Source organism: Neodiprion fabricii, chromosome 5, assembly GCF_021155785.1.
Source record: "Neodiprion fabricii isolate iyNeoFabr1 chromosome 5, iyNeoFabr1.1, whole genome shotgun sequence".
NCBI lineage: Eukaryota > Metazoa > Arthropoda > Insecta > Hymenoptera > Diprionidae > Neodiprion > Neodiprion fabricii.
Genome location: NC_060243.1, coordinates 20,156,894 through 20,181,687, shown reverse-complemented (window position 1 = coordinate 20,181,687; position 24,794 = coordinate 20,156,894). Strand labels below are relative to the sequence as shown.

Sequence of the window (24,794 nt, the reverse complement as noted above, 5' to 3'; positions counted from 1 at the left end):
CGATATCGTGCAGATAAATGTTGTTTACTGAATACAGAATCTGTATTTTTTTCTCTCTACGCAAAATTATAGCATACATAATGCTTACGTACGATGAAATTCATCTCTTTCTCCCTCTCTCTCTTTCTCTCTCTCTCTCTCTCTCTATATCTGTAATACATTGTTTTATTGTTTTTCCAAAGACAAGCCAAAGCATAATATGAAATCAATCAATTAATAAATCAATCAATCTGTCTCTCTCTCTCTCTTACCCCCTGTCATTCTCGTTGATCTCTTGCAAGACGTAGTTGGAGATGTACAATAAACTAATTAATTATATCACGTGAATTTTGCGGAAAAGTGAGTGTGTATGCGGGTACTCAGGAAATAAATAACGAAACGAATAAAATTTATAAGTAAACAAAATAGATAAATGATTAAATAAATTGAAACGAAATAAAAAATAATGATTCATATAAATTTAATATATATATATATATATATATACATGTATATATATATATATGTCTGTGTGTATATGTATATATATATAATTATATACATAGTTGTATAGTAGTCATGTATAATAATTTGTTTATAATGAACTTCGAACGTTATCGCGACAAACCTGATTATGGGTTTTGTATATATACATTAGTCATTCAATGCATATACGTACCAATAAAAAATATTTGAAATACATCATATAAATGAATAAATAAATTAATGTACATAACATGTGACCGTATTTAATGTAATATACCTATACAACACATAATCCGAACTGCATGTATAACATTGTGCAGGAGTAAAATAGAATATGATTACTGCATATTATATAATTAAAAACCAAATCCGCACGTCGATTTATAGATGTATTCGTTATCATACTTTTACTGGATTGAAAAGGTAAAATAATTACAAATTTTTTCCTGATTTTTGTCTTGACGCTGTATCGACATATCTCGCTGAACTCGACATCCATAAGATGCCGTTAGATTGACTTGCAGAAAACGAAAACAAATGAGCATTGTAGGTATGCAATCAAAAAAAAAAACAAATAGTTAAGTAAATAATTATTGGTTTCGTTGCAGCGGAGTCACGATATTTCACTCTTGTGAATTTCTGTTTCTTTAGTTGAAGTTTCGAATTCAGCGGTGAAAAATACTTATTTGAAGCCGTGCTCTCACAACATTACGAAACATCTTGGTAAATTATTTTAACGGAAATCCAATAAGTTTCTTTTCATTTCAAACTCTACCATTTTAAACACCGTAATCTGGAATTTCTCAATTTGAACTCCACATTAAAAAATCATAGCCATATTGTGAAGAAGATGAAGTAAATATCTCATTGTAATATACGCTATCTGAAATCTGGCCATTTCGAATCAGTGGCCTGGAAAAACGAGACAAACTGGTTCTTCTTTTCACCGTTATTGATCAGACGGCCCTCCGGCACGATCCAAGCCGCCGATGACTTACAATACACGACTGTAACGCTAGTTGCCTCCCTTAAAAATTTTACGGCGTGGCATTCGTGACACGCCCGCATCTCGCGATCCTTGAGCCCCGGGAATTTGCAGGCATGTATTGCGGTTCAACGAAGAGTAAAAGAAAGTACTGTTATTCTACAAAACAAATGCAAATCCGCAGTTCATGAAAAGCTGGATAAAATCTGTTAAAATGCGTTAGAACAGTCGAATAGCGTCGTTATTTATCCTACAAAAATCAGACCAGACTAACGAGAACAGTATAAAACTGCACTATTAGTTCAGATAGATCAATCAAGATCTGGCCCTCAAATCTGGAGTAAACAGCCCGGGTCATGCGTGTCATCTCGATAACAATCGCGAAAGACTGCCAAGGAAAAGCGGGGAACGACGATTGCGCCCCGGAAGACACTGGCCCCAAACGTCAGCCATGCAGGTGTAGATTGTATGCGCCCGAAGCCGGCGGTAGCGGATACGCACCTGAAGAATCGAAGGAATCGAAGCCTCGAACCCAAAGCCGTGCCGAGATTAACGTCCAATTGAAAATTCTCCAGAATCGAATGTTGCAGCGAAAAGTGTCGATCAATTGGCCATTTAAGACCACTGTAAATTCCGTAAGGTAAAAACTCCAAATGGTGATAATTTTTAGAAAAATTCAGATCGCACAAGGAGCGAGGGATCGATAGTCGGCTGTCGCTGGGTTCGAGGCTGCGTCGGTGAAGCCGTGTGCGCATGTCACTTTCCTACAACGATCTCTTTCTGTCGTGGCATCTGGAGGTGAGTGGTCGTACGTGCGTGCTCTCTGTTACCGTTCAGTAATCCGTCGAAATCACAAACAAAGTCCAGCCATCGGGGCTCGGATTAAGGCCAGAACTGAACCTCAAATTCCCGGCAACGTCGCCCTCGGTGTAGTTTAACGAAATATCGCCTACTTCGGTGAAAAAAATTTAACGATCCCGACCGGCTGCTGCTTCTCACCCTCGGCCGCATGCCGACTTCAAACTCTCCCTGTACTAGACACCCGGCGAATTCCCGGTACTTCGGGAAATTTGAACACGATTAAACGCACCCACTTCTTCATCCTTGAGCCCTAGACCTCTATTTCCGTGACATCCAGCCCTCATCGGCTTCTCTGCCTCGTTCATCGTTCCACGTAATGGCGGTGAGTTGTCACCGCAATTCGGGTTCCCCTAGGTCACTATACAACCTTCTCACTTTTGCGTCATTCGTTCATTTATTCAATCTTCCTTCCAGGCGAAGAGCTTCGAAATATACCACAATGCCCGTTTCCTTTCCGAATTCTCGTAACGAATCACTGCGTAGTCTGATACACCTAATCAAATATGTACATATGTTGCAACGTGACGCAATCGCATATCGACGTATCCTCTCATAGTTTCCAACTATGTTCATCGAACTGCCGTTATATTGTTTGGAAGCAGGACTCGCCGCGTTGTTACCGGGTCGGTATTTAGCTGCAATGCTTTCTTCCCTTTCTCTGTGATTCTCTGAAGAAATGTCCTCCATCTGCAGTTCCAAAATGGCCGCGCGATCCCGTAAATCCCGCAGGGCACAAGCAGCAGTCGGTCTTTTTCCTTCTGAAATCTGGACGCATGACTTTCGGGGTGGCCACGTGGTATAAGAGTTCATGTTGAAGAGCGGATTTTTTAACGGCTTCTTTTGTTTGCACTGTGTTTCAGCTCTTTTGACGAACTCTTTAGCAACGAAACGACGCAAACATGGGAAAGGAAAAGGTTCACATCAATATCGTTGTCATCGGACACGTAGATTCCGGTAAATCGACCACCACTGGTCACCTTATCTACAAGTGCGGTGGTATCGACAAACGTACCATCGAAAAGTTTGAGAAGGAAGCTCAGGAGGTGAGGTTTCTACTCTGTTTTTTTTGGATTTGCTTTTTCTTGATATGTATTCCGAAAATCTTTATACCTGATTCAATAGCTACACGTAACTTAAATTTTTAAATGGAGAGCTCTTTAAGCTTGTTTAATCATATCTCTCAACATATTTTTCCATAAATGAAAGCTTAAATCTACATCAAAACAATGAGCATGTGTCTATTTCTGAACACTTTTGAACCCAATTAGTACAAAAGATTGTGATTTTTTTTCTTTGGATAATTAATTTGCTTGATGATCGATATATTTCATAAATTATGTAAAATATGCATTATCTGCCCCAACAAAAAAAATTCTCGTTAGCAATCTAAGTTTGAATACCAATTGAAATATGTATTGATCAGCAATTCGATATTGTTATAATCTTATGATGTCACTGATAAAAACAATCTGGATTGGCACAGTGATGATAACCCTACAACTTCATTCGCGGTTTCCACCGGAGGACTTGAAAAAGTCCATTGATGGCTGAAGGCGTCTGAGTGTCAAATTAATACCATCTGGAAATTGAATCAATGGCTGATGAGAGCACAAAATTAATATTCATATTATTTGCAGATGGGTAAAGGTTCCTTCAAGTACGCATGGGTCTTGGACAAGCTGAAAGCCGAACGTGAACGTGGTATCACGATTGATATCGCCCTTTGGAAATTTGAAACTGCCAAGTACTATGTGACTATCATCGATGCTCCGGGACACAGAGATTTCATTAAGAACATGATCACTGGTACGTCTCAGGCCGACTGTGCAGTGTTGATTGTGGCTGCTGGTACGGGAGAATTCGAAGCTGGTATTTCCAAGAACGGTCAGACCCGTGAGCACGCACTACTTGCCTTCACCCTCGGCGTCAAGCAGCTCATCGTTGGTGTCAATAAAATGGACTCCACTGAGCCGCCATACTCGGAGGCTCGTTTCGAGGAAATTAAGAAGGAAGTTTCCTCCTATATCAAGAAGATTGGTTACACCCCAGCTGCTGTCGCTTTCGTTCCCATCTCAGGGTGGCACGGAGACAACATGCTCGAGCCCTCGAGCAAGATGCCATGGTTCAAGGGATGGGCCGTCGAACGCAAGGAAGGCAAAGCTGATGGAAAGTGTCTCATTGAGGCACTCGATGCCATCCTCCCACCCAGCAGACCTACCGATAAGGCTCTGCGTCTTCCCCTGCAGGTAAATTTTGTCCATTCGCTTCATTCCGTCCATTCAAAATTGAAAAATAACTATTTCGATCAAGAAACTCTGGCAGAGAAATTTCAACCATTGTCAAAAGTTTTGTAAAAAGGTCTTCTTAACTGTTCCTGGGTTTATATATTTACAGGACATCTACTGCTCCTTAAGTATCCTTAAATTCTACAATTATTCTGGAAAACCAAAAAATGTCCCTGAAGTCCTAGAAAAGTTCTGAGATATTTTGACTTATCCTGGAAAAATTGACATAATATATTTTTGAATGAAAACTGCGACATTTCATTTGTAATACTTAGCGTTCAATGCGTTAAATTTTAGTAGACCATGCAGTCGTTAAAAAGTCTATCAATCATTAAATTGGATCACATACTTACATTCGAAATTATTGAGATAAATTATCCAACAATTAAAAAATCTTACAAAATAGAATAATTTAAACTCAAACATATTTTCTATGTTCCAACATGTTTATTATATTCTATTGATCGTCATTTTAATTCCTTTTTCGAAAGAATTGAAGGTGAAATTTCAATGTATATTTCGCTCTATTTTCCATTACTGAAGGTTAACTGATGCTTGTTGAATTTGTTTACAGGACGTTTACAAGATTGGAGGTATTGGAACGGTGCCCGTAGGCCGTGTAGAAACTGGAGTTCTGAAGCCAGGTACCGTCGTAACCTTTGCTCCAGCAGGTCTCACGACTGAAGTAAAATCCGTCGAGATGCACCACGAGGCTTTGACTGAAGCCGTGCCCGGCGACAACGTTGGTTTCAACGTAAAGAACGTTTCCGTCAAGGAACTTCGTCGTGGATATGTTGCCGGTGACTCTAAGAACAATCCGCCCAAGGGCGCCGCCGATTTCACCGCTCAGGTAACCACAGATTCATTAAATTTCGATAAAAATTGTTATATGTTAATTCATGTACTTTTCGTTTGTGAATTATTCGACACTATGATGAGACACTTTAATCTTCATTCGCGGTTTCCACCAGAAGACTTGTGGGTCTGTTGATGGCTGAAGCGTCTGAGTGTCTTGAAAATTACGCTCTTCTAATATTCACAGTGTCCTTGATTTTTATTAAATTGAAACCGTGTATAGTAGGTAATTAAATATTCGTTAGGCATTCTGAAAAGTTACCGAAACTTTATTTTTTATCGTAAGTACTAAGTTTCTCTTTGCTATCTGAAATTCAGTAGAGTTGTAATTCTTTTCATATTTGTTTGATACAGTGGTCATTAAAGTTCGTTGGACTATTATCATGAAAATTCATGGAATAACTAGAAGCCGTTTTCTTAAATCATTACAACTGCAATTGAATTTTGTATTTCCGATTTTTCGTGGTTTCGATTACGTAAATTTACGAAAAATATCTTCCAACTTAGCAATTTATCGCAGTAAACTATATGAACAAAATTATTTTCATTGATAACTAATTCTTGCTTATTACGTATTGCAGGTAATCGTTTTGAACCACCCCGGTCAGATCAGCAACGGTTATACGCCAGTGTTGGACTGTCACACGGCACATATAGCGTGCAAGTTCGCCGAGATTAAGGAGAAATGCGACCGACGTACGGGTAAAACGACTGAGGAGAATCCAAAGGCGATAAAGTCGGGAGACGCGGCCATCGTGACTCTGGTGCCGAGCAAGCCGATGTGCGTCGAAGCCTTCCAAGAATTCCCGCCATTGGGGCGCTTCGCTGTGCGTGACATGCGTCAGACTGTCGCTGTCGGTGTTATCAAGGCAGTCAGCTTCAAGGATGCCACAGGCAAAGTCACCAAGGCCGCCGAGAAGGCACAGAAGAAGAAATAACTAGCTACTATAACGGATGACCACCGTGAGGTGGCGCCGCCGCCTCCCTGTCCCGTGTCTCAATTAATTGATTATTATTATTATTATTGCGATAGTAATAAGTCGGCTACTGCCGCTGCTGCTTCTGCTACCCTCATGGTAGTTAACGTTGCTGAGATTATGATATCCATTATTATGATTATTATGACACGGAGGACTGACGTCGCGCCATGCTTATTATTCACGAAACGTTGTTTATTATTTCTTTTACTATCTAAATCCGAATGGCTGATACAGCAGCACTGTTGTTTCCACCGCAAGGAATTTCGCAGGAAAAAATATTACCTATCGTAATAATGTAATAATAACTTTTTAAAGATGGCAACCGAGCAACATGAATTACTATCAGCAAAAAACATAACAACAAGGTAACTAATTGAACAAACTACAAGTGCTGATTAAATTTATGTTTCTTTTCTTTTTCTTTGTTTTTATTTTTATTTGTAATGAGAAACCATCTGGTTAATTGAATGATTGATTACATTGGTACGGTGAAAATTGAAAATAAAAAAAAAAAGATTTTAATTTAATCAAGCAGCAGCGACGACGACGATATATCTTTTACCACCACGTGAAATATTACAAACAACAATATCATTGAATTTTAATGATAAGAAAAACAAATATTGTCAAACTTCTCGAAATAGTTGATAAAAAAAAAACCGTCTCATTGGCAACTTTATTATTCCGACTTGCATAACGTAATTATTTACTACCTATAATAACTATTATTATTATTAATAATACTAAATAGCAACAGAAACTTCACCCCTCCTCCTGTTTTCACAACAAACAAAACTAGAAACGAAAAACTTATAATTATTTAGCTCGGCTTAATTATATTTTCTATCTAATTATTTACGGAAATAAATTCTTATATCGTGCGATATTCGAGAAAATAATGTTATTATTATTTTGAATTTTTTTTTTTTTTTTTAACTAAACTTTGTACGTTGTGTCGCAATTAATGATTTTATTTTTCTCAACGCGAGAATCACGATGCATAATTTTATTTATATTTAAATGTACTTATTCTTATTATTTTAGCCTAATTTTGCTAAGCGAGTATTTAATCAATTTTCGTGGTAGTTGATAACGAACTTATTTCGCTCAACAAATTGATGTAGGAGATGATTGAATATATATTTTCTAGAGTTGAGGTTCGAAATGGAGGGCTTTCTTGGAAATGAAATCTTGATTTGCTTAATTATATATTATAAATGACAATTGGTTGAACGGTTGATTTTCAAAAAAAAAAAAAAACGGACGTACCATCGATGAGAATAAGAAAATGCAAAAGTGGAAATTGCATCATGCTGCAGAATTGGATGAATACGAAATACAGCAAGGTAAGTGCGGTCTTAATCAATTCTAGTATAGTCTTCGATTAGAATTATTGCAAATAATAAGCCTTTACAAATTCAATATTTATATAAATTTACGGTTTTGTATGTAATGTACTTATATTTTATTCCTGACATTCTAATTATGTTCAAATGTAGTCCAGTTGATGGGGAGTAAAACAAACCTTTGCACTACAAATGGTGGGATAGTAGTGATTGTCGTGTATGTATTTTCGGCCTTTGAAGAGAAGGGTCCGTGCGATTCGCCATCCTGGATTAAAGTTGCAAAAAATTGGTCTTGTTATAATAATTCCTAAACGGTTGATCCTGCAACAAAGAGTTATTTTAAAAAAAAAAACAAATTTTTGTACGTTTGATCCGAAATAGCGGATCGCGCGACCCCTTCCCCCTACTCAGGAACACACAGTTACAATTATTTTGTAATCAAACAAATAAATTGTCATTATAAATACAACGCTATCGAACTCACTCTCGCATGAAATTGATGAATAATGATCACCTAGGAATGTAATTCAGAAAGGGATAAGAGAATCAGGCATTCGCAATTCTTAGAACTTTGACGTCACCGAGCGACTGCTGAACGCTTGACGATCCGCCAAACCGCCTCTTATAAAAGCGCTACCACGGAGCGAGCGGCAGATCTCGTCCGACCAGTGCGCCGGGTTCACGTTAGCTACACTAGTTAATTCTAGCGTCTTTTGAAATACGATAGAATTTGATGGAATACGGTGCTGACACACGGTGCTAAATGTGGTTCGCAAAATGTCCCTCGATTCTGCCCCCAATTTCCACCACTAGTGGCGCTAGTAGTTAGTTGCCCAGCATGTTTAAAACACCGCCAAAAACGAGCTGAAAAAATACAAGGTTAATCTATTTTTTAGCAAAAAATCTTTAGTCTCCGAATCAATTTGTATGACCCTTTTTTGACTAATTGGACCCCCAGAACACAGAAAACCCACCAAAAAGAGCGTAGGACCAGCAGCAGAGAAATTGCCAAGGAAATTTTCGGTTTTTGGCTGTAACTCTTGATCTACCCTGGAACCTGTCTAATATCCTCAGTCAACAGCTGTCTGGAAACGAAGTCTCATTTCAATGAGACCGTGCACGTGTGCCAATCAGAAAGCTTCAAGCGGAGAATCTTCCCTACCACTCAAATTAGGTCTCATGCTCTCTAGCTAGTCTTCTGCAGCATGCTTGCACCGTGTAGCCGAGTAATACCGAGGATTCGGAAAGATTATGCCTTGTTTTGACAGCAAGATTGTGTTTTGGGTTAGAAAAATTGAAAAAACACCGGGAGAAAATTACGATATCGTCAATTCAAATCATTCAAATGAAGCTGGTAAGAATGATTGTAATTGCGTTATATTTCCTTGATAATAAATATGCCATTGGCATAGAATTTCAATCTTCGAACGGCTTTCTAAGCTTCTAATTGAACATAACTTGACCTAGCCCCATAAACTTACAAAAATCCAATTATTGAATTATGTATCACGTAAAAAGATATGATTTCGATAAATAAAATACATAATAAATTTCAGAAATTCAATTATGACAAATAAAATGGTTTTTCAGAAACAAATTTCACCAGATAATCATAAATACCTTTTTGTTCTTATATTTTCTTGACAAATCGATACAACTACTAAGTATTCATCATGTGTTTTTCTTTCTACATTTATTTCAATTTTATTTATTTCATTATTATTCCAGTACTGCCTGTCCAGCGAGCCGACAAAGCCATGCCTGGTCTTGAGCTTCAAAGGCATAACGCTAATGTTGGACTGTGGTCTGAACATGCAGTCAATTTTGAATTTCATGCCGATGCCCATGGTGCCTAGTGCCAAGTTCAACTCCCTTCCCAGTTGGGTTCCCAGGGATAACAATCAGGATTGGCAAATTGAAGGGGTAAGACCTACATTATGTCACTGTCTCGATTTTCAATTACTATTATAGACTGATAAATAAGAATTCTCGACCTCGCATTTAATCTATTATAGAATCTTGGTGATCGGTCAATTAAGTAAACGTATTTTTAGTTAACGTTTCGACCCGGATATGGGCCCTCCTCAGAACGATTTATTTTTTTAACTGTCAAGAACAACAAAAAGATTTTTTATAAAATAAATAATAGTACTAGAAGTAATCAGACTTAAATATTGTAGATGTAATACTCTTAGAGCTATTATATATTATTGATTAGTAAGAACCTTTTGATTAATTAATATAAGAATGTCTTTAAGTGTTATTTACCTTTTTTTTTTGAATTAAGTAAGTGGACTAAGATGTAGTCGAATTCACAATTACAATTGGTGAAGACAGTATTCTTTTGAGTGACGGCAGTCAATGTCAATCTTCAAGTTATTTTACATGTGGGAGTTAATAGTTGGAAATCATTAATTAAAAAGATTAAAGAACTATGTTTCTTCACAGTCAGTATGTCATTGTGTTAAAAGGTTTTTAAAGAAGGTCTTTTTAGCAATAAAATTAATTCGCAAGTGTCAAAGAAGTGGAGGTAGGCTCTTTATAATTAAGTTCCACATGTCTAACGAAAAATTATTGTTGGTTGAACCGATTGAGTCAACAGGTGAATAACGACTGATGGGAGAAAATAAATATAATCCAGAGTGAAGGTGAACCGATTATAAACAATTATACAGAAAAACAATAAATATTTTGTGAGAAAAGCTATGTAGAAAGGACTGTGTAATGTGGACAAAAAAAATTTTTTTTGTATGTAGTTAAGGTTAAACAATATTTGTTGTGTGGGCGGAGATTAGAGGTTTGTAAATATTACTTAAATGTTCAACATCTTGTCTAAGATTAACGGAATTGGTGTGACCTACAATATTGCACATTTCTAGTAACAGTCTTCTATAATAATTGTGTTCTTCACAAAGGATATTTGTGTTGTCCTAATTAAAAGTGTGTTGTTTATCGATACTATATTTCGTTAGAGCTGTGTGACGTTCTTCAATCTCATGTTGAAACTGTTGAAACTGAATTCCGATTTTTCCACCTTTCAATAAGTTTCCTTGGTTCTATTATTTGATGAGTAATGCTATCATTTTCCACAAAGAGAAAATTTGTAAATTTCTGAACATTTGTTATCAGAAGAATTGATTGATCCAGAAACAAATGAGCCAAGGTGAAAGGTTGTTCGAGTACTCGTAACATCAAATTAAAAGTATGAAATAATCAATTACCCAAAATACTGCAGATTTATCAAGGATACCGATGAATCGATTAATTGAAACAATCGATTGAGTGAGAACATCGATGATTCCGTTAATCGAAAAACTGGTCAATCAAAAACATTGATGAATCGATTAATCTGAAAACCAATTAATTAAGAATACCGATGAATCATTTTATTAAAAAACCAATTCATTGAAAATTTCGGTTAGTCGATTAATCGTTAAACTGAATTGAAATATGAGTGAATCGATAAACAGGGAGAAGAATTAATCGAAATGTCAGAAGAATCGTTTGAAAATTCTAGACCCAGATGCAAAAATTGCATTAATGAAATTGGTATTTGAACACATTGCCAGGAGCTGAAAGAGAACTGTGGAAGAGTATTCGTTGATTCAACGCCAGAGTTTTGTCCACCGTTAGAGAAGATCACGGATTTTTCTGAGATTGATGCGATACTGATATCGAACTACACTTGCATGCTCGCACTGCCGTTCATAACAGAAGGTACGGGGTTCAAAGGTATAGTTTATGCGACGGAACCGACCCTGCAAATCGGTAGATTCTTCATGGAGGAGCTGGTTGAATTTATCGAGCAGACACCTAAGGCTATGCTGGCCAAACACTGGAAAGAAATGCTCCATGTTCTGCCTCCGCCACTCGCCGATGCCATGAAACCCAAGTCTTGGAAGCACCTCTACTCTATGGCCGCTGTCAACTCTAGCCTTGCCCACATCCAGATGGTCGGTTACGATCAGAAACTGGTGAATATTAATCTATTTGGAGTCCATGGGACTGAATTAAAAGTTGGGAGCAGAGAAAAAACGTTTAGAAAATGTCCAGCAGTGTTGGTTGCACCCATAACGGTATCTACTACGTAATTGAAATGATTCCGGGCCGATTTGAATTGCACAAACTGGCATATCAACAATTTGCAAAAACGGTTTCATGATTAAGACGTTCAAGGTGCTCAAACTCTTGTGTTTTAGATCTGATCCCAATGTTTTTGGGTTGAGTTTATTCACTATAGAAATCTACGGTGATCCCTTAAAAAAAATACCGCTAATGGTTATCTCCAAAGTCGATAAAAATAGATTTTTGTAAGTACGTTTCCTAAGATTTTCGTCCATAATTACATTTATGCGTTATAACTATTCTATATTATAAAATTTCTTGAATGTTTTTTAAACGAATTGTAAGGATCTGGTCAGTGAGTAAAATATCCTCAAAAACGTTAGAATCGCATTAAAAACAACATCAAAGTTCAAATATTTCGAACGTTCTATTGTAACATCTTTTTTCAACTGGTTGATAGCTTATGTTATTCAAATTCACTCAGAATCGTTTCTATCACATGGTGAAAATGTTGTTTCATTCGTCTTCACTATCATTAGCACCAATACCACTTGTGGAAATTTTTTGAACTATTTTTCCTCTTATCCAAACTTTAGACTCAGACATTACAGTACAATTAATTGCTCAATTATGAGGCCAATAAGCGTCAAACATTTGAATCTTAGTATAATTAAAACCATCCCACTATTGTGCAAAAATTTAAGAATTAGAATGAGTTAAACTCCGATTGATAGCAAATGTACCAAAAAAGCACAAGAAAATTGAGAGTACAATACTTGATAAATAAGGGAGCAAAATGTGATTATACTTTTTCCACTCAGGATATATACGGCGCCTTAACGGTGACTCCGATAAGTTCAGGTTACTGCTTGGGTAGCAGCAACTGGCTGATATCCTGTGACCATGAAAAGGTGGCCTATGTGAGCGGCTCCTCAACACTGACGACTCATCCACGACCGATGGAGCAGACGACACTGAAGCATGCCAACATGTTGATACTCACGGGCCTGACGCAAACGCCGACTGCAAATCCGGACACGATGCTTGGCGAGCTTTGCATGACCGTCGGTAAAAAAAATTGAGAAACGAGAAAAAAAAAACACAGATTAAGAGTCCTTGCTCAGATATTGAAAGTATAGAAATTTCTGTAGTTTGAAACCTTTTTTGTGCCTCTGCTGAGTTCTTCCTGATGTTTTCTTTGTTTTTTTGTCTTCTCAATCTTACAGCGATGACGCTCAGAGCCGGTGGCTGTGTTTTGATTCCCTGTTATCCGTCTGGTGTTGTTTACGACCTCTTTGAATGCCTCAGCACACATTTGGATAAGTCCGGCTTCTCTCAGGTTCCACTTTTCTTCATATCGCCGGTCGCTGAAACATCTTTGGCATATTCAAATATTCTGGCCGAGTGGTGAGTCCATTTTGACGATTAACTGATAACTTGGACAAAGTAAGAAAGTAGAACTATGCTTACATCATTAGGGTGCACGAATAGTTGTTGAATCGAATCGAATCGAATAGTTACTACCAGTTCAAACAATTCCGATTTTGAAAAAATCTGTATAGTTTAAATTATTTTAGTAATTCAAACAGTTGAAATACCTATTGCAATGAGTTAAATACTCTGAATTGTTCAAATTAATCGATTCAAACCGGGAATTTTCCGTTTTGTTTCATCTGCTGTGAAAGATACTTTAAACACTTCGCATAATTTCAGTAATTTAAATAACTCAAAAACTCAAATTATTCGGTTTATGTCGAATTGTCGAAAATGTTTAAAATCCCTTTGGTTTTAAGGTTGTCGACGAACAAACAAAACAAGGTTTATCTCCCCGAGGAGCCATTCCCTCATGCTTTCTTGGTCAAGAACGCCAGACTGAAACACTTCACGTCGACATATGCTGAAGGATTTAGTTCCGACTACAGACAGCCGTGCGTTGTTTTTTGCGGACATCCGAGTCTCAGGTTTGGAGATGCTGTACACTTTGTACAGATGTGGGGAAACAACTCTCAGCACACAATTATTTTCACCGGTCAGTCACTCTGTTCCCTATTTTTTTTTATTCATTATCTTTTAAGTCGAGATGATTCGAATTTTTCGAATAATTTAGTCACAATCGCGAATCTTTGATTCTTATTTTATTCGTCCCTCGCGTAGACTCATTGGAATTTTGTCGATAAATGAACGTGCCATGAACGAAAACGTGACTATGCATCTGAAAATTGAACAATTATGTATTTACTAAAATGACATTTAATATAAGTTGGAAATTCATCAATTTCTGTTGATAACGATAATTTTTGAGAAAATTACGCTTGCATATCGTGACTTTTTCTCGAGCTCTCCACCCTTGTAACAAAGCGTGACGATTGCACAGACCCTGCAGCATCACATGTTTTATAAACGGTCCTGAACTACTTGAGTTAACAAAACGATTCAAACCATTAAATATTACCAAAATGATTCGAATTAATTTGGAACATTCAATTCGATCTTCAAATTAAATTTCATTGTTCGATTCTACCTCTATTCACACATTGAAACTTGAGAGTAATTTTTTTTCGTCTCTGGCTTTTCACAGAGCCAGATTTTCCTTATTTGGATGCCTTGGCACCATTTCAGCCGCTAGCCATGAAAGCTGTCCACTGTCCAATAGACACGTCGCTGAATTTCACCCAGGCAAACAAACTGATCCGTGATTTGAAGCCTGATAATCTCGTTGTGCCTGAATGTTATACCCAGCCGCCGATGACTGCGCCTCACAGGTCTGATTTGGTCATCGAACCTGTTGGAGTAAGTGATGCAAAACTAATACTGAAAAAGAGAGGACAATAAGACAGAGAAAAGAAACTAATACCTGAAATAGCCACATGAACAAAAAAATTTAGGTTTCGGTTATTTATTTTTTAATTTTTAAGTTTTGCGATTAATGAAACGTATTTCGAAATTTTTCTTTCTTAAACAGACGTTTTTGTGATACTGTATACACAAATTTAAGCACTTCGCGTTATGATCTCGTCCGAAAATTAATGGATAATAAGACGAAAAGAAACACAATAAATCAAAAAGAAAATTCTACGTCAATAATCAGTTTTCATAATTATCCTGTAGGTCATTTGGTGATTAATTAGGCGAAGTTAAATTTGGATTACTGTGCTAAAATTCTGACTGCATCGATATTGATTGTAGATAATTCATCTGGCTAATATGATCCTGACGAAACAGTAATAAATGTTCGAAATTGCGTTTATTCAACATTCCAGGAAAGACCTTTGATAACTTTCAAACGAGGCGAGGTAATAAAGCTGCCCCTGAAGCGGAAGAACGGTCGAGTATTCATAGAGCCAGAATTGGCAGGAAACATCGTGCCGAGCGAAGTTAGACCAGGACTAAGTTTGGCAACGGTTAGTGGCGAACTGGAAGTAAAAGACAACGTTTACACGATAAAGGTGAGCGCGAGTTTTTTTCTCCGGTTTCAATGTCCCCATTCACCAAGACTCATTGTCAGCATACTCGAAACGCTACCAAGACTTATTTTCAGACTATCGAGGACCGTCAAAGCGCGAAACGCAAGGCGTCGATTGTTTCGGGATCAGGTGCGCCGAGTAAGGAGGAAGTTCTACGGGAGCGCAAACACGAGTACGGAAACGTCGACCCACAGGAATTGATGCAAAAGCTGAATCAGGAGGGAATTCACGGCGCGAAATTGCAGCACAGTCCGACTTCGACGAATATTCATTTGGTAAGATATGGGGAAAAAAACATGTTAACGTTTCGAGAACTAATTGAAAAGGTTCTTTCCGATATCAATGTCTACTACAGACGCCATATGATCTAATTTTTCAGCAAGATGAGGACACTTTGATACAGATAGGCGACAATTCGACGCACATATTCTGCAATGGTGATCAAAAACTTCGAAGAAGATTGAGAGCCATCATTATGCAGTGTCTCAAACGATTTTGACTCTAATCAACTACCGGAAACTTTCAAAGTCTACGTTGAAAAAAGCAGAAGGAAAAAGAGAATGTGTAAAAGAATTCAACTCCTATACATGGTTTCTTTTTCCCCAGCGTTTCCCGTTTTTTCGACTGATTGAGTATACTTATAATTAATTATTATCCATGCGTTATTTGTATATAATAAGTATGTATATAAATTTGAATGTAAAATCTAGGGTCATGCAAGATTCGATTTTTGTCGTACAGCAGTAGTACTATAATTCATTTTATTGCTTCATTCTTTCTTTACCATACATAATATTACAAAAGAGTTTAGCGTATATTATAAATACTCTTGAATTATTTCCAAGCTTACTTGTGCATAGACTGTAACGTGAAATCAATCAATCCATCCATTAACATGGATCTTTAATTATTTTAAACTTTGGTATCGCTAAAATTTGAAAGAGGTCAAGTTTTCTACATACCTTACAAGGTAATATCATTCTTTTTTTTCTGTATAAACGCAGTCAACGGGCATATGTATCAATTAGTAGAACACTCATTTTCATTTATTTTAATGATAATTCTAATTTCAGATAGGTTTGTACACTTACTTAGTTCGTAATAAATTATTGGACCACGAATTCGGGGTTTTCTCCAAATCCAAAATTTTATTGAAAAAACACATAAGTGTAGTACCTAGTTTGACAGGGCGTGAGATTCTTTAAGAATTCGTTGCTGACATGGTTTTCACCAGACACCTTGTTGGGGGATGCCCTGGTCGATTTCGATGTTGACGTGTATACTTGTTTCAAACGCGAAAAAGGCTTCACAGTCCCATTCTGTCCGCAATTATGAACAAAAATACACTAATAAATTTTCATTTGATGCAGAAATACAGAAATGCAACGGACTTTACAAAATCGCAATAGTAAATTCATAGATTGAATAAGAAGTTTCTTCTCTGCAAGCACTGTGTATAAGGAGACTCTAATGTGTAGATGTTGTGTTTACCCTTTTTGAATCCTTGCTTCCGATGAGAAGCCACGTAAGACAAGCAATGCCGTCTAATGAATGATATGCGGATGTGCAAATCATTTATCTACGAGAGAATATTTGTTGAAAGAATGTAAATTCGAAAAATTAACGACGGAGCCAGGAATCGAACCTGGCGTCTAGAGATGCTTGACCGGAGCCTTACTCCACTAGACCACCTAGCCGCCCTGACTCTGTTGTCGTTAATATCTCTCATCACCAGTGAGTTCGAATTTGTTTTCCTGTCCCCGGTTTATGTGTGAATAAGAAGTATCAAGCATCTCTAGACGCCAGATTCGATTCCTGGCTCCGTCGTTAATTTTTCGAATTTACGTAAATTCATAAAATTCGTGCCATTTTTTTCATTTCTGCGTCAAATGAAAATGCATTGGAGTATTTATGTTCAGAATTATGTATAAAATGGGATTAAGCCTTTTTCGCGTTTGAGATACGTGAATTTCAATATTTGGCGATATATACATCAAACGTCGAAATCGACCAAGCCCCCCTTTAAAAAGAGTAAAAACAAGGCGTCTAGTGAAAAAAAAATCCGCAACGAATTCTTAAAGAATTTCCCATATAAAGAATCTCCCACCCCCTTAAGGGGGTGCCCTGGTCGATTTCGACCTTGACCCTTATATATATCACCGAATATTAAAGTCCACGATCCGAAACTCAAAAAAACCTTAATGGCTAAAAACTTAAAAGCTCTCAACTTAGCGCACTACTCACAAGAAACCCTAGGTCAGTTGAACCCTCCGATTTTGAGCTAGTTCATATGTGTTGTAGTGCATAGAAAACTAAGAGACACGTATTTTTTTTTATCTGTCAATCAACAGGTTAATGGGGTGAAAGTGACTCCCAAAGCTGAGCACCCAACAGGGTTCTTTCTTGATGCGCTTGACGTATTTTAATGAACCCGGCGCTGAAATGTTTCTATTGATGAATGAAACTTCAACATTGATTTCCATTCAAATACATCAAGTGCTTCTAACCGAAACGGAAAAACCACCTCACTGGGATTCAAATATTTGTCGAGGATTCAATTTTTCCACACATGGATTTCAATATTTGATACGCATGTGTAGTTGGATAAACGGACTCATCGTAAAAGGAAAAAAAACAAATAAACCAGAAAAATTCAAACAAATTCATCGGCAATTAATTTCTTTTTTAATGATCTCGCTAGTTAATTTACTTTTTTTCAATTTTCATAATAAAACGTGATATTAACTATTAACTTTCTTTTTCTCTTGTTTAGAATCTTTCTAAATCATTCATCGTTTACGAACAATTTTCAGACTACATATATTTAAATAAAAAGTCGTTGAATCTGAAACTGCAATCGGAAGAATTCAGGGATAATTCACAGACATATGGTAGAGAATAAATTGGGTGAATGTCGTATGTGGTAGAATTAAAAATAAATAAATGATAACAATAATATTTCCAATATAAATAATAAATATAGGAGAGATCAAATGACGATGTATATTTTAATATAATATAATATTTGAAGAACAGTATTTTTATTCGTATTCTTCATTTTATACGCTCGTTTCACAAAATCGTAAGACTTTCACGATATAAGTGGGAACGAACGACTACCGCGCCGTAATCATAATGAATTACTGTGTCACAAACATTATACAACAGCAACAACAATATAGCAATCATAGTAATGACAATAGTAACAATACTAATAATACTATACTATAATTATGTGTCAATTGATAATACACATATTTTTCTTTGTTGTTTCACTGTTAGTTGGTTTGTTTTTTTTCCTCCTTGTAAACTTAATACTCGCGTAAATGCGATTTCTAAAAGCTATAGGTGAAGTTGTAAACTACTTGACATCTGCGTCTTTACCAGTCTAACGATGACTTCCGTGTGTGTAAACATATATATATATTGAACAGTTTCTCGATATTCATTTTTTCTTTCTTCAGGTATATACTATATATTACTATTAAGTAATATTCGACGTACTTTCTTCCACTTGCATTTCGATTTTTCATCTGATCAAAAATTTTTACTTGCTGTATTCCAAGGTGGTGGAGAAAAAAAAAAGAAATAATAGTTTCAAAGGGTTTTGTTCACGCCGATCGCTCTTCATCTCGTCGGAAATAATCGAGTATCAAAATACTTCCGGAATCAATGATTTTTTATATCGTCAATGAACCGACTAAACTTTTCCAAAGCTGGCTGATAAAGATCGTTGTTAAAAGATCTTACGACGTCGTCCAAGAACTCCTGAGAGAATACTCTCGAGAATAATTCTCTGGCGGCGTCGGTGCTGAATTTTCTTCTCGCACCGTCAACCTTTCCGCCGTTTCTGGGACTGAACGGAATTTCAGCTTTGTTTTTTACCCTCGGCATACAGCAAGTTGCTACCTAATTGGCGGTCGCAAAACCCAGTGCTAAACCGGCCGCGAACGAGGCAAGGAAAAAGTGTATCTCTTTAGGCTTGAATGCGTCGTTATTCGTCATGACATCGTACCAGCGACGCGTACGAGACTCGCCGTTCTTCAACAACTGCTCCGCTTTGTCCAATTTCTTGTCAACAAACCTTTCCACCTGCAACAAAAATACTTTTATTCAACCACTATTACACCACGCATTTTTCTTTGCCATGCTCGTGTTGCCACGTACCTCATTTGTTATAACAATTGGATTTGTTTTCCATCTCATTTATTTGCACAAGTTTACAAAATATGTTAGAAGTTACGTCATGTCTAGCTTTTTTTACTTGTTAACATGACTTTGTGTAACGTAGGTTCTTTCATTATCTTTTATTTTTGTTTTGTAGAATAGTCAAGCAAATCTTTTTGTATTTCTATTATTATTATTCTTTTCAAATATTTTTTTTTCATTCTGTTTCTGCATTCACTACAGATTTTTTGTCACCCTCATAAATCGAAGCATTTTATTTATTTGTTTTTATTTCTGACAACGTCTGTCTTTGAATATAAATAATAACGCTAAATATCTACCCGATAGATTATTATAGATTCAAATAAAATTCAAGGCAAAGAAGAAAAAAGCAATTCCATGCGAGGTAAATTATTTTTTTTGTGGGGATATATTTTTTCCAATTTTTCTTTGTTTTTTTTATTGGGTTTAAAATTGACGTGATATAAACCAAAATACTAAATTATAATCAACTAATTATCGAGTACTTTTGCAGGTCATATGATATTTCTAAGTAGTATTATATTTACACATTACACGTATATTTCTCGCATTATATACGCACATATTTCGGTGCTTTTTCTTCTATTTTTTTTCTCGCGTAGGCAAAGACTATTATATAATTATTAATATAGAAATAAAACACAGGAGTACCGTATTATATATTTTATCGACAAAGTGCAGATGTGAAGAAAATACGCAAACGAATAAAATATCAGCGAATGAAAAGAGGAAACAGTCACAAGTCAAAATAAACTTAATACGAAATTACGAAAAACGTTGTTTTTTCTGTCATAAAAAAAAAAAACAATGCAATATAATATCTATTCGATGCAAAAGAAAAAGCATGGAACAATCCTGAATGAATCCGCAACTCGCAGTTTTTATTCTTAGTTTAAATTTAGAACAGAAAAAAGGGCAAGAACGCAAAAAGTGTCGCGAAAAAATGATTTCTATACACAATATAATGTATATGTACCGATGCACAGTTGAAAAAATAACAACGGCCAGAAACAAAGCAGGATAATCCTGCGGATCTATTCCAGATTATTTCATTGGTTTTCTTTTCTTGTTTTGCATAACTTGAAAAAAGAGGTGGGAAAAGAATCAACAATAAAAGAAAAAAAATGATCAACACGATTTGAATTAAGACGCTAGACCGATAAGGAAACCACCGACGAAACCTGTCGCCAGATATGTGTTGTTTCGAGACCATTGCCCTACCTGCGAACAAAAACGAAACGATAGACTTTACTTCAAATTTAATTCAGAGTTTAAATTTGTGCTGTGAATGTTGAATTTTGAAAAAATCTTCCTTCATTCCTTCTTAATTATTTCTAGATATATTCTAATACCGATTGAATCCTTATCTTCCTATTAGTTTGTGTAAAATATTTTTTTTCTTCCCTCCCTTTTCTTCATCGTTATTCAATTCTTGCCTCGTAAATTTTTTTTTAAATTCCGTATTTTTAAATTCCGTATTTCTTTGTTCAGGAGTTGCTTTCTTTTTTACTCAGCTCTTTCCAAGCTTTTTTTATAAATCTTTCCAGTACCTGTTCTTTTTTTTCACTGTCATTTATCTTCTCAGTCAAATTGAAATTAGCATTCATAAAAGTTATATCAATCGTCATTCAAGTTCTATGATTCTGTTTGAAGAAAATTCAATTTTTGCTCGTCTTCTTGCGTTTTTCAAAGTTTGCTCACCTTATCCATGAATTTGGGTCCTTCGCCGGTTACTTTTTCTTCCACCTTGTCGGACAATTTTTCTGCTTTCTTCTGTATCTTATCCCAATTTACTTTTATGTATCCCTTATGTGCGGCTATTTGAAGAATGATAATTCCTCCACCCAAAGCGAACGCAGCCACCTTTCCCACCTTCATTGTGAGGAAACCGGTTGTCCTATTCGAAAATTGAAAAAAATGGATCAAATAATGCAACATCAATTTTTGATGTCCATTATCGAATCAAAAGAAAATGGAACAAACAGGAAAATTAATAAAAAGAAGTTTCAATCTTTACTATTAAAAAAGAGTAGAGAATTTTCAAAGTTTCATTTTATGTACCTGAAGTTTTCTTTTTCACATAAACGCTACCTTTTCGTTTTTACTGTAACACTAGAGTATTTAGCAGTGACGTCAACGCTCAAGGATTTTAAACACCTTGGAAATAAACAAAACTGTTTGCAGTAGTGATTGACAATGATGACGCAATTTTGGTCTCAAAGCGTCGCTAATCATGCTTTTGCGAGAAAGATAGCAACAATGTTGCTGGAGGAATGATTTTTAGTGGAAAAGATGATTGTGTAATAGACCGTTACCATGATCCAGTTGTGGTGACGGTCAAATTAGAGACTTGGTAATTCTGACACAGTCTATAAGTTATGAATTTCTCGTGTGAGTGTTTGAATAATATTAAACATGAATCAAAAGTATCGGAAAATAGAGAGTAAATCGTTTAAAAAATCTCCAGCGGTGTTCCTTGCGCCAATGACAGTGAACACGATTGACATAATACTTCTAATATGTAGTAAAACCGGTTCTAAGCTACTTCGAATAACAGAAGTTAAGATATCAACAATTTGAGAAAAGTTCAGTGTTCAAAATGCTTTTAGCTTTGATGTTTTTGATTCGATTCTAATGTTTCTGGGCTCATTTTGCTCCCCACACAGATCTCCAGAGATCACCTGATGGAAACTTCACAAATAGTTATCTCCAGAGTGGATAAAAATAGATTTGTGCAAGTATTACACAACACATGTTAGTCGATTATAACAATTACATTTGCACATTATAACTACAATATAATTTAAGATTCTTTGAATGTTTTTAGACAATTTATGAGGATACAGTCACCGAATTAAATGAGAATCAAATTAAGAACACCAGAATTTAAAAGTTTATAGCATTCGGATCATAAAACCTTTTCTCAAAGTATCATTGATATCTTAGTTTGCGTTATTTAAATTTTTTAAGATTTGTGTCTGTTAGAGAGAAAGAAATATTGTTCCATTCGTGTTCACCATCATTGATACGAACAACACCCCTGACGATTTTTTGAATGGTGTTTCCTCTTTTCCTAATTCTTAATTCAGGATATCTATTTTATTCATCCCCAACTTACCATCCTGAAGCAGTGCCGATGACGATTTGCTTAGTAGCCGAAGTCTTGCTAACGTCACCCAAAATTTTTTCAATCATACTCTTCGCCTCTTTGGAAACGTCCTTAAGATCGATAATCTCTTTGTTAGCGTCGTCTTTGCCTCGCTTCGCAACAGGAAGACTCATGTTATTTCTGTAAAGAAGAAACAAAGTGAAATTAAATTGAATTGAACGAAATTTGATCAGCTTTTGATTTAAGGAACATAAAATTTTATTCTACTTCTCTCTCTTGTAAGATTAATAACAGAAGTTCTGTTATTTTTATTCTTCTTATTCTCTCTTTCATTTCCAATAATTACAAGTGTTCGCCGACAAATCTGGTTGCATAATCTACTTTATTATTGCGAATTTTACAAATAACAATTGGAGGAGGAAATGAAAAAAGAAAGAAGTAACGTAAGAACTGACGGATATATAATGAACATAATGACGTGTTATAGTAATATGCAGATCTATTTTCATTTTCGTCTATCAACGTGTATAATATATTTGTGGATATTTGAATGACAAATGTTTAGGTGGGAGGGACAAAATATATCTATGATGAGATAATTTCTATTATAGATGCGAAGGATGTATAGAACGTAAGTAAACTGACTATGCAGATTGTAATCGCTTATCTATACCTATGCATCATACATATTTGTACTGTGAGTTGTATGATGCATATACAAATTAGAAATACGTGCAATAATAGAACTGCTATTTTGTCAGAGTTTATTTTAGTTTATTATAACGAGCAAAGAAATATTCAGCGAAAAAAAAAAGATGACAATAATAATGTTTAATCACAAAAATGTGAGTATATTCACGAATGAATGAATAAGCAAATGAATAAATTATTTGTAATGAATGAAGAAATGAATGATTAGTAACTGGATGCATGAAATAAGTAAATAATGATTAAATGGACAATTGAATGAATTAATGAACGAATTAATTGAATAATTAATGAATCGAAGAATGATGAATGGATAAAGGAATTATTAATAATGAATGAGAAAATAAGTGATTACGTGATAACTGGGTGAATGAAATAAGCAAAACAAATTAATATTTGGATGATATAATGAATGAATAAACTCAAATTCTTCGATTGATGAATGAATGAGTGAATAAATCAAATGAACGAATCAAATTTATAGAAAATGAACTTACAGATGAATGATCAACGAATGAATTGATAACTAATTGATGACTAGTAATAACAAAGAAATGCTGCTAAGTGCTATACATGAAATTAAAAAAGCGCAACGTAAATAAATTAATGAATATATGTATATACAGAATATAAAATGTATAAAAATAACAATACCGTTGTAAAAAAATTTGCAGTTCACGTCGGTACGGCATATTTAAATGATAGTGTGATTTGACCTATAATATTTAATATACCAGTTGCCTTGCCGAGATGAAAAAAGAAATGATTTTCAATATATTGCGTAATTAAAAAATAAAACTTAGCGAAAAACAAACGGAAGAAAAAAAAATTGGCAACTGCAAAAAATATATCCTAAACTACCAGCTACAGCGAACGATGAGCGAGTATGGCAACGGCAAGGCGCGCCCGAGCGAAAAGTAAACGGAAAAGAGGTGAGAATAGATAGTAAAACAAAAAAAAAAGAAACAGATGACAATTGCGTAATTAGACCGAATTATAAACGAATTAAGATAAGCAGCGTCCCTCCTACCTTACCGTTTACCCGATTTGTCTATCGAGTAGCGAATAGCGAGGTCTGCGATTTTTTCTTTGTCGCGCCTTTGATTGTATCTTAATCACCTGCGACGTCGAATCTGTCTCTCCTGGCTGACAGCTATGAAAAATCTACACCGCTGCGCCCTCCCCGCTCATTCGTTCTCTCTCTCTCTTCCACTCGCCGATACCATAGACTTCTATATAACATAGACTGAGCATTAGGTCGGAGCAAACGTCCCCTGAACGTCGATTCCACCGTTGTGGTGCTATCCTTGTCTTACACCCGCAGTTGATATAGCTATCTCTGTCTAGCGATCTCGGGGTGGGGATATGTAGGATGGCACAACCTGCAACTGCCCCTCACTTGCTTTTCTCTTTTCCTCTGGCGCTTGGTTTCCGTGCCATGGCCGGCATTGAGGGAAGAGTA

At 36.0% G+C, this 24,794-nt stretch overlaps 3 protein-coding genes and 1 long non-coding RNA gene across 9 annotated transcripts; 2 read left to right on the top strand and 2 right to left on the bottom strand.

Moving 5' to 3' along the window:
- Positions 1-3,171: 3,171 nt before the first annotated feature.
- LOC124183465 (elongation factor 1-alpha) lies at positions 3,172-6,846 on the top strand. Its single transcript, XM_046571996.1, has 4 exons — positions 3,172-3,354; positions 3,949-4,557; positions 5,171-5,446; positions 6,033-6,846. The coding sequence occupies exons 1-4, from the start codon at positions 3,211-3,213 to the stop codon at positions 6,387-6,389; spliced, it is 1,386 nt and encodes a 461-aa protein (XP_046427952.1). The 5' UTR covers positions 3,172-3,210; the 3' UTR covers positions 6,390-6,846.
- Positions 6,847-6,858: 12 nt separating this feature from the next.
- On the bottom strand, positions 6,859-9,511 carry LOC124183467. The gene is made up of 4 exons (XR_006870984.1): positions 9,398-9,511; positions 8,752-9,032; positions 8,262-8,641; positions 6,859-8,098 (listed from the first exon to the last, which is right to left on the bottom strand). It is a non-coding gene; the product is annotated as an uncharacterized LOC124183467 (long non-coding RNA).
- Positions 9,000-16,911, top strand: LOC124183464 (integrator complex subunit 9). Of its 2 annotated transcripts, none has more exons than XM_046571995.1 (10): positions 9,000-9,131; positions 9,506-9,700; positions 11,347-11,751; positions 12,664-12,910; positions 13,069-13,249; positions 13,636-13,871; positions 14,421-14,632; positions 15,103-15,288; positions 15,381-15,581; positions 15,686-16,911. In XM_046571995.1, exons 1-10 carry the CDS (start codon positions 9,123-9,125, stop codon positions 15,803-15,805), a joined length of 1,992 nt encoding a protein of 663 aa, XP_046427951.1. In that variant the 5' UTR covers positions 9,000-9,122; the 3' UTR covers positions 15,806-16,911. The 2 variants fall into 2 exon arrangements, with proteins under 2 accessions (XP_046427951.1, XP_046427950.1); XM_046571994.1 differs by having other exon boundaries at positions 15,369-15,581.
- Positions 16,912-18,295: 1,384 nt separating this feature from the next.
- LOC124183466 (FUN14 domain-containing protein 1A) lies at positions 18,296-24,521 on the bottom strand. Of its 5 annotated transcripts, none has more exons than XM_046571998.1 (4): positions 24,368-24,521; positions 22,634-22,804; positions 21,217-21,412; positions 18,296-19,398 (listed from the first exon to the last, which is right to left on the bottom strand). In XM_046571998.1, the coding sequence occupies exons 2-4, from the start codon at positions 22,795-22,797 to the stop codon at positions 19,216-19,218; spliced, it is 543 nt and encodes a 180-aa protein (XP_046427954.1). In that variant the 5' UTR covers positions 22,798-22,804; positions 24,368-24,521; the 3' UTR covers positions 18,296-19,215. The 5 variants fall into 5 exon arrangements, with proteins under 5 accessions (XP_046427954.1, XP_046427957.1, XP_046427955.1 ...); XM_046572001.1 differs by having other exon boundaries at positions 24,452-24,520; XM_046571999.1 differs by having other exon boundaries at positions 24,363-24,519.
- Positions 24,522-24,794: the final 273 nt, after the last annotated feature.